At 37.8% G+C, this 13,667-nt stretch overlaps 1 protein-coding gene across 50 annotated transcripts in view; it reads left to right on the forward strand.

Annotated features, from left to right (window-relative positions):
• Window positions 1–13,667, forward strand: part of PPFIA2 (PTPRF interacting protein alpha 2) — a 461,887-nt gene that overhangs the window by 375,833 nt on the left and 72,387 nt on the right. For all 50 annotated transcript variants that reach the window (XM_021093032.2, XM_084957697.1, XM_021093042.2 and 47 more), the window contains 3 exons: window positions 462–682; window positions 7,456–7,693; window positions 9,748–9,777. In XM_021093032.2, coding sequence (XP_020948691.1) covers window positions 462–682; window positions 7,456–7,693; window positions 9,748–9,777 — 489 coding nt within the window. The remainder of the gene's footprint in view (window positions 1–461; window positions 683–7,455; window positions 7,694–9,747; window positions 9,778–13,667) is intronic.

The raw sequence follows: 13,667 nt of genomic DNA on the forward strand, positions 1-13,667 counted from the left end.
TTAAAATATTGGGGAGAAAATTCTAGTGTAATTTATTGCATGATAATATTTGTACTCTCAGCCTATAATAAACAATAGGTAAAACTAACTCATATAAGAGATGGAAATGCTTAAGTACAAGTGAACAGAGATTGTCATATTGGAAACAAGTAAAAATGTTGCAAGCAGAGATGCTTTAAACTCCTTGCTACCTTGAATTTGGGTTGAACTCAAAAATCATGCCAAAGTTTGTCATCTTTATTCCTATTAAAATATTGATAATTGTGCTGAAAATTAGTACCTGCCATTACTTAAGTATCAAGGAAGTATTTTATTGAAATGATAAATTAAGATTTTAATAACTGGTTCTGTTCTGGCAAAGTAAGCTATAAAATCATATGTGCTTTTAGCTCTTATTTTCAGAATAGTGCTTTGAAAATGAGCAATATGATAAATACTGTAATTGTTCATTTACCATCCAGGTGAAATCTCTTGGGGATCATGAGTGGAACAGAACTCAACAAATTGGAGTGCTAAGCAGCCATCCTTTTGAAAGTGACACAGAAATGTCTGACATTGATGATGACGACAGAGAAACGATTTTTAGCTCAATGGATCTTCTTTCTCCAAGTGGTCATTCTGATGCCCAGACTCTAGCCATGATGCTTCAGGAGCAGTTGGATGCCATCAACAAAGAAATCAGGTGAGTCAATTATTCTGCAACACTGTAAATCAACTATATTTTAATAAAAAATAAAAGATTTCTAAAAATTAATATAAAAGGAATATATATGCATGAGTAGCTCACTCTGAGAAACTGGTAAAAAACATGAATCAACTATACTGTCAAAAATTTTTTTAATTATTTATGACACTCTCAAGAGATTAGAAGACCTAGATTCTCAAAGGGTTATCATTAGATCAGAAGCATTGTCATCACCAATAAAGTCAGAATCTCAGACTTTACCTTGCACCTGCTAAATAAGAATGTGCATTTCCTCAGATTACCAGGATAAAATTAGGACACGTTTTGTAAGAAGCATACATGAAAAATATATAGATTAATGATACTGCAGCAATATAAAATAATGGGGTAAAGATAAAATCTCTGATGAACTTTAAAACACTTTTCAACAAAAATTTACTATTTAAAAGATATCTGTGGTAATAAAGTACATTTTTTTTGTCTTTTTAGGGTCATACCCACAGCATATGGAGGTTCCCAGGCTAGGGGTGGTATCGGAGCTATAGCTGCTGGCCTATACCACAGCCAGAGTAATGCAGGATCCGAGCCACGCCTGCAACCTACACCATACCTCTCGGCAATGCCAGATCCTTTAACCCACTGAGCGAGGCCAGGAATTGAACCTGTGTCCTCATGAATACTAGTCAGATTCGTTTCCACCACACCACGACAGGAACTCCCAGGTACAGTCTTAAGGTACATTTAACACTGCAATAAGATAATAAATATTATGCAGAGTAATGTGCAGCCAGCTCCTTAAAAGTATTTAGACCTCAGAGTGAAATTAACTCTGACTGAATTATTTCATTGTAGATATCAAAAAAATGTGCTATCATCACACAGTGGATAATAGATATTATCCAAGAGTAGGTGACGTTATGGAGTTGAAACTGTACAAGTTAACGTTTCACGCATTGAGCAATGTGTCTCTATGTCACTGATGGTTTCACTAGGAACGTAGTATATACCTTCCTGAATCCCAATGGAATTCATAGTCCTTTTCTATCATTAACTTCCATAATCCCAGTGAAAAACCCACTGTGGCAAGTAAGTTTACTTTCTTTCAAACTTCAAGAAACCATTTTCTTTTTAAAGGCTGCACTTAACAGCATATGGAGGTTCCCAGGCGAGGGGTTGCATCAGAGCTGTAGCTGCTGGCCTACACCACAGCCACAACATGGGATCCAAGCCATGTCTGCAACCTACACAACAATTCATGGCAATCCCAGATCCTTAACCCACTGAGCGAGGCCAGGGATTGAACCCGCGTCCTCATGGATACTAGTTAGGTTCGTAATATGCTGAGCCACAACAGGAACTCCAAGAAACTATTCTTAACTGAGCTTTTAAAAAATGATAATTTTTTTTTAATTTTAACTATGCTTTTATTGTTTCTCTGGCTTTTGCTGAAACTGTTGGCCTCCAAATATGATTCAGATTACCTAGTTCCCTGCTATCACCATGTAGTTTCTCATTTGGATGACAGTCATAGTTTCTGTCTGGTTTCTTTGACATCTGTGGTTTCTCCATCTAATCCACACTACCACTGCAGTCAGTGAAGTGCAGACTTCTCAAATCCCAAGTGTGCTTGTGTAACTTCCCTTTTTCAAAGACTTCAATTGCCCTTAAGACAAAGAGCAAAATCCTTCCTACGGTCTACAGAGCCCCACCTGCCTCAACATTGTCGTCTCTCTCACACGACTTGAGTCCCATGATACTGGCTTCAAGTCCTTCAAATATTCCAGACTCTTTCCTTTCTTCTGGAACATTCTCCATAGCCCACACATTTTGCTCTAACACCCACTTTACTCTCACTCACCATGAACAGCTCCACCGTAACTTCTTTCGTCCTTAGTTCATTTTGCTGTTCTTTGGCCCTTCAGTTCTTTCGCTTCATGAGGTTGTGAGGGCACGAAATCTATCAGGTTTTGCTTACAGTTTTATTTCCAGATCCTAACACTTTGCTTGATAAATTGAAAGGGCTTTATACATATTTGACTGCTATAAATAGGAAAAATAGTATCAAACAATTTGAAACTAAGTAACTTTTTTTTTTTTTTTGTCTTTTCAGGGCCACACCCATGGCATATGGAAGTTCCCAAGCTAGGGGTCAAATCGGAGCTGCAGCTGCCAGCCTGCGCCACAGCCACAGCAATGCCAGATCTGAGTGATGTCTGTGACCTACACCACAGCTCATGGCAACACCAGATCCTTAACCTACTGAACGAGGCCAGGGATTGAACCTACGTCTTCAAGGACACTGGTTGGATTCATTTCTGCTGAGCCATGGAGGGATCTCATAAATAACACTTTCTAAACTGTGCAGCTAATGCTTAAACTCATTAAATACATTTTAAATCAAGTTTGTATTTCGTTTTCACCGAAAATACATACACACCCTCAATAACAACCTCACTCTCTCCAGGGGCTCTTGGTTTTATTATATTAGAGTGGTAATTCCTAGTCACAACCTTGGCCTAGACTAATTACCTAAATAATAGTTCAAACTAATGCTCTTCAGTGTTTTTTCCCTATCCCTTGTACAGTATTTGTATGATATTAAAAAATACATGAAATTCAACTACATAGTAACACTCAAAACAAAACAAAACAAAAAAAATAGGCACCTTGTTAAAAGCTATGGTGATCTGTTAACACCAACTGGAATTTATCTCTGGCCAAGATTTTTTCCTTGAATTAATTTGTCCAATAAAAAAATAATCTCTTCACTGTCTTCTTCAATGTTCACTCATCTTAAAGGAGAGATCAAATTACTTCAGACTCATTTGCCACTGCAGTGTTTATTTATGTGGTCATCCGTGGTTAGCTACCATTTACCCTGCCTTATGTCTGTAGTCTTATTTATCCTTTCATCCTTCTGTATGATTCCTAAGGAAATTTCTCCTCAACCCAGTGGAACATTCTGAAAGAAATGTATTTTGATGTTATTTACTTTGCTTTCCATACATAGGTCAAGATGCTAAAGATCAATGAATTAGTCATTTTTCCAAATACAATGAACATCTAGGGAGCACTGGATTTTTGTTCGATTAAACTTCAGTCTATTTCTTACCTAACTAGTTCCACTAGGTTTGATTCTCACTGTAGTTAATAGAATACCTAGAGCTAATGACTACAGGGGGTTTTTGTTCAGCAGAACCGTATTTCCTCTCACCAGATGGTTCTTCTGAAGGAGTCCTTTACCACCAATCATTTTAAAGTACAAACTTCCTTTTCCATTGAGATGCGTTTAAAATATTAATGATGTTGTACTACATTCCTTGATTAAACCTCCCTTTGGGATTCTGATCTTTTAGGTGAAATTAAAATGGCCCCATGAAAATAAACTTCAAAGTAACAGAATTCGTATACTGCGTAGGTGTAAAAAATTATAAGTGAGACTAAATATACCTTCGTGCATTTTAATGACTATTTTTTATAGCAGTTTAAGATTGATAAGAAAATTGAGGAAAAAGTACAGGATTTCCCATATACACCCTGGCCCTGAACATGCATAGCCTCCCCCATTATGAACATCCTTAACCGGAGTCCTGCATTTGTTACAGTTGATGAACTTAAATTGACACTATGTATCACTCAAATCTATGGTTTACCTTAAGGTTCACTCTTGGTATTGAACATTCTATGTGTTAAGAAAATGTATGGTGATGTATAGCCGTCATTATGATATTATACAGAGTATTTTCACTGCTGTCAACATTCTCTGTGCTCTGCCTATTCATCCTTCTCCCCTTCCCAACCCCTGGCAGTCACTGATCTTTTTACTGTCTCCGTAGTTGCCTTTTCCGGAGAGTCGTATAGTTGGAATCATGCAATATGTAGCCTCCTGTGGTTGACTTATTTCATTTGGTTATATGAATTTCTTATCCCTCCATGTCTTTTCATGGCTTGATAATTCACTTCTCTTTGGCATTGAATATTATTCCACTGTATAAATGCACCAGTGTATTTATCTTTTAAACTACTGAAGGATATCTTAGTTGTTTCCAAGTTTGGGCAATTATGGATAAAGTTGCTCTAAGTATCTGTGTGCAGGTTTTTGTGTGGACATGGACTTTCAGGTCCTTTGGGTGAATACTAAGGAACACAATTACTGGATTATATGATTTATTTTATATAGTATTTGTCGTTCTTCCTGGATTTGAATGAGTGATTCCTTTTCCATGTTAGGGAATTTTTTGGCTGTTATCTCTTCAACTATTTTCTCCAGCCCTTTCTCTCTCACTTCTCCTTCTGGCTCCCCCACAATGTGACTGTTGGTGTGTTTAAAGTTGTCCCAGAGTTCTCTTACGGTCCTCATTTCCTTTCACTCTTTGTTCTTTATTCTGTTCTGCACTAGTCACGTCCACCAGTCTGTCTCCTGCCTCACTTATTCATTCATTCTAGTGAATTTTTTATTTCAGTTATTTTATTTTGCATCTCTCCTTATTTAATCTTTAAGTTTTCTATTTCTTCAATGTTTCTTGTAATTTATTGATCTCTGCCTCCAGTTTGTTTTTGTTTTGTTTTGTTTTTTCTTTTCTTTCCTTTTTTTTTTTTTTTTTTGGTCTTTTTGCCATTTCTTGCGCCACTCCCATGGCATATGGAGGTTCCCAGGCTAGATGTCTAATTGGAGCTGTAGCTGCCAGCCTATGCCAGAGCCACAGCAACATGGGATCCAAGCCATGTCTGTGACCTACACCACAGCTCACAGCAACACCGGATCCTTAACCCACTGAGAAAGGGCAGGGATCAAACCCGCAACCTCATGATTCCTAGTGGGATGCATTAACCACTGTGCCACGATGGGAACTCCTTGTTTTGTTCTTTCTTTTCTGAGATCTTGGATTATCTTTACTATCATTACTCTAAAGTCTTTTTCATGCAGGTTGCTTATCTCCAGTTCACTTAGCTGTTTTTCTGGGGTTTTGTCTTGTTCCTTCATTGGGCTCATATTTCTCTGTCTTTTCATTTTGTACGGCTTTTTGTGTAGTCCCCTTTTTTAAGGCTATAGGATTATAGCCTCTCTTGCTTCTGGTGTCTGCCCCCTTGTAACTGAAATGAACACAGGGGCTTGTGGCAGGTTTCCTGATGGGAGGGGCTGGTGGGACCGGTGCCTGCTCACTGGTAGGTGGAGCTGAGTCTTGTCCCTCTGGTGAATGGGGCTTTGTCTTTGGGTGTGAATAGAGACCCCCTGTGTGCCTGGGAGGAATTAAGGCAGCCTGTATACTGATGGGTGGGGCTGTGTCCCTTTGCTCTTCAGGAGACCTCCAAGACCCACAGACAGACCTGACCCAGATTATCCCAGAGTTCATGCATTGCCCTGGGACCCAGTGCACATGAAGCCCTATGTGCACCCTTCAAGAGTGGAGTCTCTGTTTCCCCAAGTCCTGTGGAGCTCCTGCACTGAAGCCCTACTGGCCTTCAATGCCAGATGTTTCAGGGGCTCCTCCTCCCAATGCCAGACTCCCCAGGCAGGGGAACCTGATATAGTGTTTCTAATTCTCATTCCTGAGAGAGAATCTCTGTGATATAATTATTTTCTAGTCACTGGGTCATCCACTGGTCGGGTATATTATTGCTTATATCACAGAAATCACCCCTCCTGCCATCTCACTGTGGCTTCTTCTTTGTCTTTCAGTGTAGGATATCTTTTTGGTAACTTCCAGTCTATTTTGGAGATGGTTTTTCAGTAGCTAGTTGTAAGTTTGCTGTTCTCATGAGAGGAGCTGTGCTTGAGCCCTTCTCCCCCACAGTCTTGTCTCTTCCCCAGGCTGAAATATTTATAATTGTGTATGTTTAATTTGGTAAGAAACCAACAAGCTTTTCCAAAATAAATATGTTGAAAAAAACTTTGCGGTGATCATAGCCTTAAAGTTAAGCGTTATATCATAGGAAATCCCAATAAGCCATTGGTAGTTAAGAAAAGATATCTCAAGAGAGGTGGTTTTTAACCCACACTTTTCAAACAAACTATGGTTACACAGTTTTATTATGGCAATATCCAAAATATTTATAGATTCAACTTAAATTCTTGAGGTAATCCAGTTAAAGCTCTTTATTCTTTGTGTTTTTATAATAAATAATTTATGCATACTCTTGAAATGTCTCCCTACTTAAATAAAAATAGTGATAGTTCTTTGTCTTCTCAGAAGCATTTATAGCAATAATAATTAAACCAGTTTTAAACTATCTATAGGTAGATAGCCTGATGCTTATTTAAAGTTAATCTGGTTCAATTGGTATTAATGTTAAAAAATACTCAGGATTTTATGTGAATGAATGGTTGTTATGAATGGCCATTTACTGAGGATTCTATCCATTATACTTTTTCCTTGCGTAGAAGGTAAGATTCAATGCCTTTATTGAGATTTGAGTTTCTAAAAGTCTCATTTATTGCTTCCTGAGTTAAAATTAAGATTAGGATTCATGACAGAAATTAATTAGACAGTCAAGCTTTTAAAAGAGCTTTAACAGGTCGTAGTAGAAAAGGGGGTTACATTCAAAGTAGGGAGGAATTGTGTGTACACACACACACACACATCATTTGAAAAGAGGATCGTTTAACTTTTGGCCGGGAAGTCTCTGGAATTTACTGAAAGTTAATATTGCCTAGAGAAAAAAAATGAATATATTATATTTGATATAAAATGTACACAAAGTATTTATTTAATGAGTTTCAAATAACATTATAACAGCATAAAATGCATCAAAATTAAACTATCTTTCAGGCTAATTCAGGAAGAAAAGGAATCTACAGAGTTACGTGCTGAAGAAATTGAGAACAGAGTGGCCAGCGTGAGTCTGGAAGGCCTGAATTTGGCGAGGGTCCACCCGGGTACCTCCATCACTGCTTCAGTTACAGCGTCTTCACTGGCCAGTTCGTCTCCCCCCAGTGGACACTCAACGCCAAAGCTCACCCCTCGAAGTCCTGCCAGGGAAATGGATCGGATGGGAGTCATGACACTGGTACGATTTGTCCAGAGAACCTTTGCCCCCGTTAGGAATAATGATGCATTAGCTGAAATACTGGAGTTGAGTCTAAAGGCTTTCTGTGTGTCTTATTCTTTTTCTTTTTTTCCCAACGATGCTATGTGGTAGGTACAAAAATGAATCTTATTATGAAATGAGGAAATGTAGCCTATGTAAGTGTAACTATCCCCAAATCACATAATAAGTAAATAAAAGAGCAGAAATCTAAATATCACATCAGAAATTTGAATGACTTAAACCATTAAATACATTTTTTATTGATATCTTGATGAAGTCAATTGAGACCGGGTTTTTTTTTAATACAATAAATTATTAAAAATATTTATTATAGTTGCTTCAGTATACCAATGTCAAATATTATAATTTTATAATAAACAAAATATGGTTTTTAAAGAAAAGTTATCAATAATAGTTCAGTAGAGAGCAGAGGTACCTGAAATGTTGAGAATATGAGACAATTGTCCATGTTCAACACAGCGAGTAAAAAGGAGTTGAATTTTCTTCAAATTTGCTAACTCAAAAGCATGTACTATTCTTTTTTTTCTGTGGTTACCTGGGAATATGTTGAAATAACATCAATAATGAAGATTTAAATACTCTGAACTGTTTATGGAGGTAAAAATTCTATATTTTTGTAATGAATATTAAAAATATACCATTAAAACAAGAAAACTTCCAATTAAAAATAAAAGATTGGGGATGGAGATTAATTAAAATGCAAATAGGTCAAATAATATTTTATATTTTGCCAAATCTAGCACAAATATAACAAATGGAGGAGAAATTAATGACTGCAGAATAATATCAAGTGTATGTAGGATTTCTGATTAGAAGGTTGTGACACTTCTGTAAAGTGTCACAACCTGCATCTTCGTGTGTGTGTAATATTTGAACAAAAAAGTTTAGCTCGTTTTCCAAATGGCATCTTTAAATAAATACATTGCAATAATGTGTATTTTAGCTAAAAAACTGTAAAATTTATTTTCATTAGAATTAATTTACGGAAGTTCCCATCGTGGCACAGTGGTTAACAAATCTGACTAGGAACCATGAGGTTGCAGGTTCGATCCCTGGCCTTGCTCAGTGGGTTAAGGATCCAGCGTTGTCATGAGCTGTGGTGTAGGTCTCAGATGCAGCTCAGATCCTGCATTGCTGTGGCTGTGGTGTAGGCCGGCAGCTACAGCTCTGATTAGACCCCTAGCCTGGGAATCTCCATATGCCACGGGAGTGGCCCTAGAAAAGGCACAAAGACCAAAAAAAAAAAAAAATTATGTAAATGCACACATTTGTACATATACATTTATAAGGAAGGTATTTTTCTGCTTGGGGTTAGTTTATCTCATATATACCTGTGTATGTGTGTATATATATGGGTGTGTATATATATATATCTTTTAATTTTATCTTTATAAACTTTCTGTTATGTATATCAGTATAGAAATGTTTTTCTTTATTTTTGCAATTGGGAAGTGAAACAGAAAACTGTTTATATGGTATTGTGCTCTACAGTTTTTGGTAGTTTGGGATGAGGCGTCTGTTAGGATGCTGGGAAGCTTGAGATCACACAGAAACAGTATACATCTCCCCAAAGGAGGCCCAAGCCCCTGCATAGATGAGACGAAAGGGAGTGTTTCTGACTACAGACATGTGCATTGGATCTTCATTTATGCATAGTCTTCTTTACCCCCCTCTGTATTTCATGGGATGATGTAGCCCCATATTTATTTCTGACTAGCTCACTCCGCATGTGCTTTGTATTCCCTAAGGCCCACTGTCTCATATCTCACGCATGAACACATGACCCCATCATGAAGTCCTGCCCCCCCCACACCCCCTAGGAAATTTCCTCTCTAAAATAACTCCCTGGATGGGTAGTTTTAAATGGTAAAAAGACATTTATCTGTAAAAGAACAGAATGAAAACAACAAAGAAAGAGTTAAATTATAGACACTGTTTAAACCTGTAACACAGACAAATGATGATCATTAATTAGTTCTCTTTTATGTTGTTTTTATTACTGCCACTCACAGCCAAGTGATCTAAGGAAACATCGGAGAAAGGTACTGTACGTTGCTTTTATATGATTACTAGTTGAATATTGCTGTTTTTTCTATGAAAGCTTTAAAATTATATTTCTTCTAATTGAAACATTTTATTAACATAGAAATAAATATTGAAAGTATTTAAGTGTCTTTGAAATGTTTAAATATGATCATAAGAGCAAATAACTCAAAATAAAATTTGGTTTCTAGGGTAATGATTGGACTATGGGGACTAAAATATCTGATTTTCCACAGAATTTTTAGACCTCTGATGGTAGAATTAAATAGTTTACTGTCAGTACTAGAACAGTGTTGCTTGTTTTCAAATGTAGGTTTTAGCATTTTTCAGATGTGTGAGACCAACCAATCAAGAAACAGTCGCCAGTAAACAAAGCTTGGTACTCACACTTCCCCAGAGCAGGAGGCGTGCCATGCTCTGCCCAGCCAAGGGGAAACACTAGGTCAGGGCAGGAATTTTTATTGGGGTTTTCATTGGAAAGGAAAGACAGGGTAAGCAGGCCTAGGATTGGCTAGTTTGAATAATTTCACTGGGTCTAAGTTACCTCTTGTTGTCTGATACCCGGCCTGGGATGGTAAAGGCAGAGTGTAAGAGCCAGAGGGAAAAGATGACTTGAGGTACAGTCTAGGCTGGTTGGTTTGCATACGGAGGACACACTCCAGGAAAGTAGTTTGTGTCTCTAGGAATTAGCTAGCCCTGTAAGCAGCATTCTCTCCTGGGTCCACACGGCCCCAGATGTTAATGCATCAAAATACAAAAACGCAATTCATATACTTCTTTCCTGTTTGGAATGAAGTCAAGAGAATATATATTGGATATGAGAAACAAAACGGACTCTAGTTCTGATTGACAAAATGACATCTTTTTAGGTAATTGAGAATAATAGCAGAGCTCAGAGATATCAGTGGGAAAGGTTTCAAAGATTCAATCTACTATCCAGTGTATTAATGTTTTTCAGCATCTTCAAGATGTGGTAGTCAGCCTATGGAACCAGATACTTCTGGAACCACAGAATTTTTTTTTTTTTTTTTTGTCTTTTTGCCATTTCTAGGGCTGCTCCCTTGGCATATGGAGGTTCCCAGGCTAGGGGTCGAATTGGAGCTGTAGCTGCCGGCCTATGCCACAGCCACAGCAACGCAGGATCCGAGTGGTGTCTGTAACCTACACCACAACTCCTGGCAATGCCAGATCCTTAACCCACTGAGCAAGGCCAGGGATCGAACCTTCAACCTCATGGTTCCTAGTCGGATTCGTTAACCACTGAGCCATGACGAGAACTCCGGGAGAACTTTTTTTTTTAACTAAGGGAGTCCTTATTATACTTATATGGCCTAGATTGATTGAATTTGCTTATTTTCCATCATCTGTCTTCTTTTGCATCTTCTCCCTGGCACTACGAGTTAGTTCTCACCTGTCATATTTACCATGCATAATGTTATTATTTTCTTTGACTTCCTCCATGACTTAAAAGGGTTATACTGGAAATATAGAAAGAAATCTGAGTAGGTAGTGTAAAAAAATTCAGTGAATAGAAGAAAAAAAAATTATAAAGGATGATCCTGTGCAGAAATATAGCCTCAGGAAGTCAGGGAGTAAAGAGAGGTTTGATGAGAAAGGTAGGTCATGGTAAGAAGATCACAAACTAAATGTATTGAGTTATATGCATGATTTAATTTGCACTTCAAAAGAGCATACTAAGTACTATCACTTGCATTTTATTGACAAGGACATTTAATCTTAGAGCAGGTAAGTAATTAGCACATATCATTCAACAAATAAGAGAAATCAGGAATGAAATCTGTCTCTGAATATGACCCCTTTCTTTTCCTCTTTGCTTACATCATGTGAGCTCTAAATATTATTCAGAGTGCGTGTTGTCTTTAAGAGCTGATATTTTGAAAATTGACCTAGTTTGACTGGCCATGTGGAGAGAGGAGGGCATTTCATTAGAGAGTGTCTCAGGGAAAAAAAAAATCTGGACCCAGGAAGTAATCAGGCTCAGCAGAAGCAATTGTGGGAAACAGTCATGGTCATATCATGCAAATGTGAAAAAATAAGTGCAAATTAGGAGGAGTTTGAAAACCTGCTTTCTGAGTTCAGATGAGATGTGAGTTTAAAAAGACCTTTCCGCAGTATGGACATCATGCTGAAAGCAGCTCTTGAAAGAGTCTTCTGGTGGCTCTGTGCTCGTTGAAATGGAAAGAGGAAATCCTATTAAGATGACTACCTAACCTGTTAAAAAGTAGTCTAAACTCAAATGACAAGATCCCAGACAAGCAAATTCATTAATTTCCTCCAATACATGCAGTCTTTATCATACATAAACGCTTTTTATGCATAATGGCTTAATGTAGAAATAAGCAAGACATTGTATAGACATAAGATAGAAACATAGCTTTAATTTTTTTTTTTTTTTTTTTTTTTGCTATGGCCATGTTGAGAACTTATTTCATCGGATCTTCTAGAATCATGTATCTTTTAGCTACACGTTCCACAGTCTCTCTCTCTCTCTCCTTCTTCCTCTCTCTCTCTCTCTCTCTCTCTCTCTCTCTCTCTCTCTCTCTGTCCTCACTCTCTCTTCTTGATCTCAGAGAGACTGCAGTGAGTGATGGCTTGAAGTGACATTTTAATTCTCTGCTCAGGAATTGAACCTGGGTGGCCTGGATGAAAACCAGGAATCCTAGCCACTAGACTAGCTAGAGGCTAGGAGCAGAATTACCCTGATTCTGGCCCCCTGTTGAAAGCAAGAATGTTTCCAGGAGGCAAAGACTGTAAAGAGTTTATTGTTAGAGTCGCAGGACAGCATATGGGCGAGCACACGGAGAAGTGGTTTATTTATGTAAGTCAGAAACAAAGTAACACACACCCTAAAGAGGGGTGGGGTGCAGGTGTTGCCCTGAGTAAGGAGCGCACCAGAGTGGTGATTTAAATCTGTATAGGACAGTTCTTCCGGGTCTTTGTTTGCTTTTGGCCATTTAGTTTATTTCTCTCACATGACTGGACACAGGACCCTCCCCAATATTCATGCACATCTTTTGGTCAAGGTGGATTCCAGAGCGGAGGGTTTGGGGATGGTATCAGGACGTACTACTGTCTGGCACCCCCTCACTTTTTGACCCCTAGGCGTCTTACTGAACATGTGTCATTGGAGAAATCTCCTTGACCCCGGAGTGATTGAAGTGGCCGTCTTTTCTTTCTCTTCCAGCAGAGCTTAGCTCCTGCCATTAAATTTCTTCTTGAAGTGTCAGAGAGGAAGGAGGCCCAGGGTGTTCAGCCTAAAGGTCTCAGCTGTTAGGCTCTCATCTACCTCCTACCTCATTCTCTCTCTCTCTCTCACTGTCCATTGTTTTAATGGACAGTGGTGCTATGAGAAAATGCATTCTTGTTTTTAAAAATATCTTTATTGTACAATTAAGTTGATTGAGTAAAAGCCTTATTTTCATGCAGTCCTATATGTCCTTGTCTGACAAAATTTATGGTATCCTGGATTGTTCTGCACCCTGAACTAAACACTTTGAAGGAATTCCTTTCACCTTTTTATATTCTGTATGCCTTTGTCAATTTTCCCATGAGAGGTCGTGAAATGAAATAATTTGAAAGACTTCTGTTCTTACCTTTTATTATTCCCACTCTAAAAAGAAAGTTTTTTTCTTATAAACCGCAACTTTTTAAAACATCCTGGAACACGTTTAATTAGCCTGATTTAAAACACTATCTCATAAAGTTATATTTTGCCAACCTCTCACTTTAAAAATCTCCCACTTAGAAGATGCCTGTGTTATGATAACCTGACTATGCATATTTTAGTGAATTAGCTCAAATATAAGTTAAACAACTTTTTATAAAGTGCTTTTTTTTTTTGATGTGTTCAAATGGATCTCAAGATAGC

This window comes from Sus scrofa, chromosome 5, assembly GCF_054392235.1.
Source record: "Sus scrofa isolate SSC_HxYL_T2T_F1_AM1 chromosome 5, Sscrofa_HxYL_maternal_Yorkshire_Landrace_v2.0, whole genome shotgun sequence".
In the NCBI taxonomy this organism is placed as follows: domain Eukaryota; kingdom Metazoa; phylum Chordata; class Mammalia; order Artiodactyla; family Suidae; genus Sus; species Sus scrofa.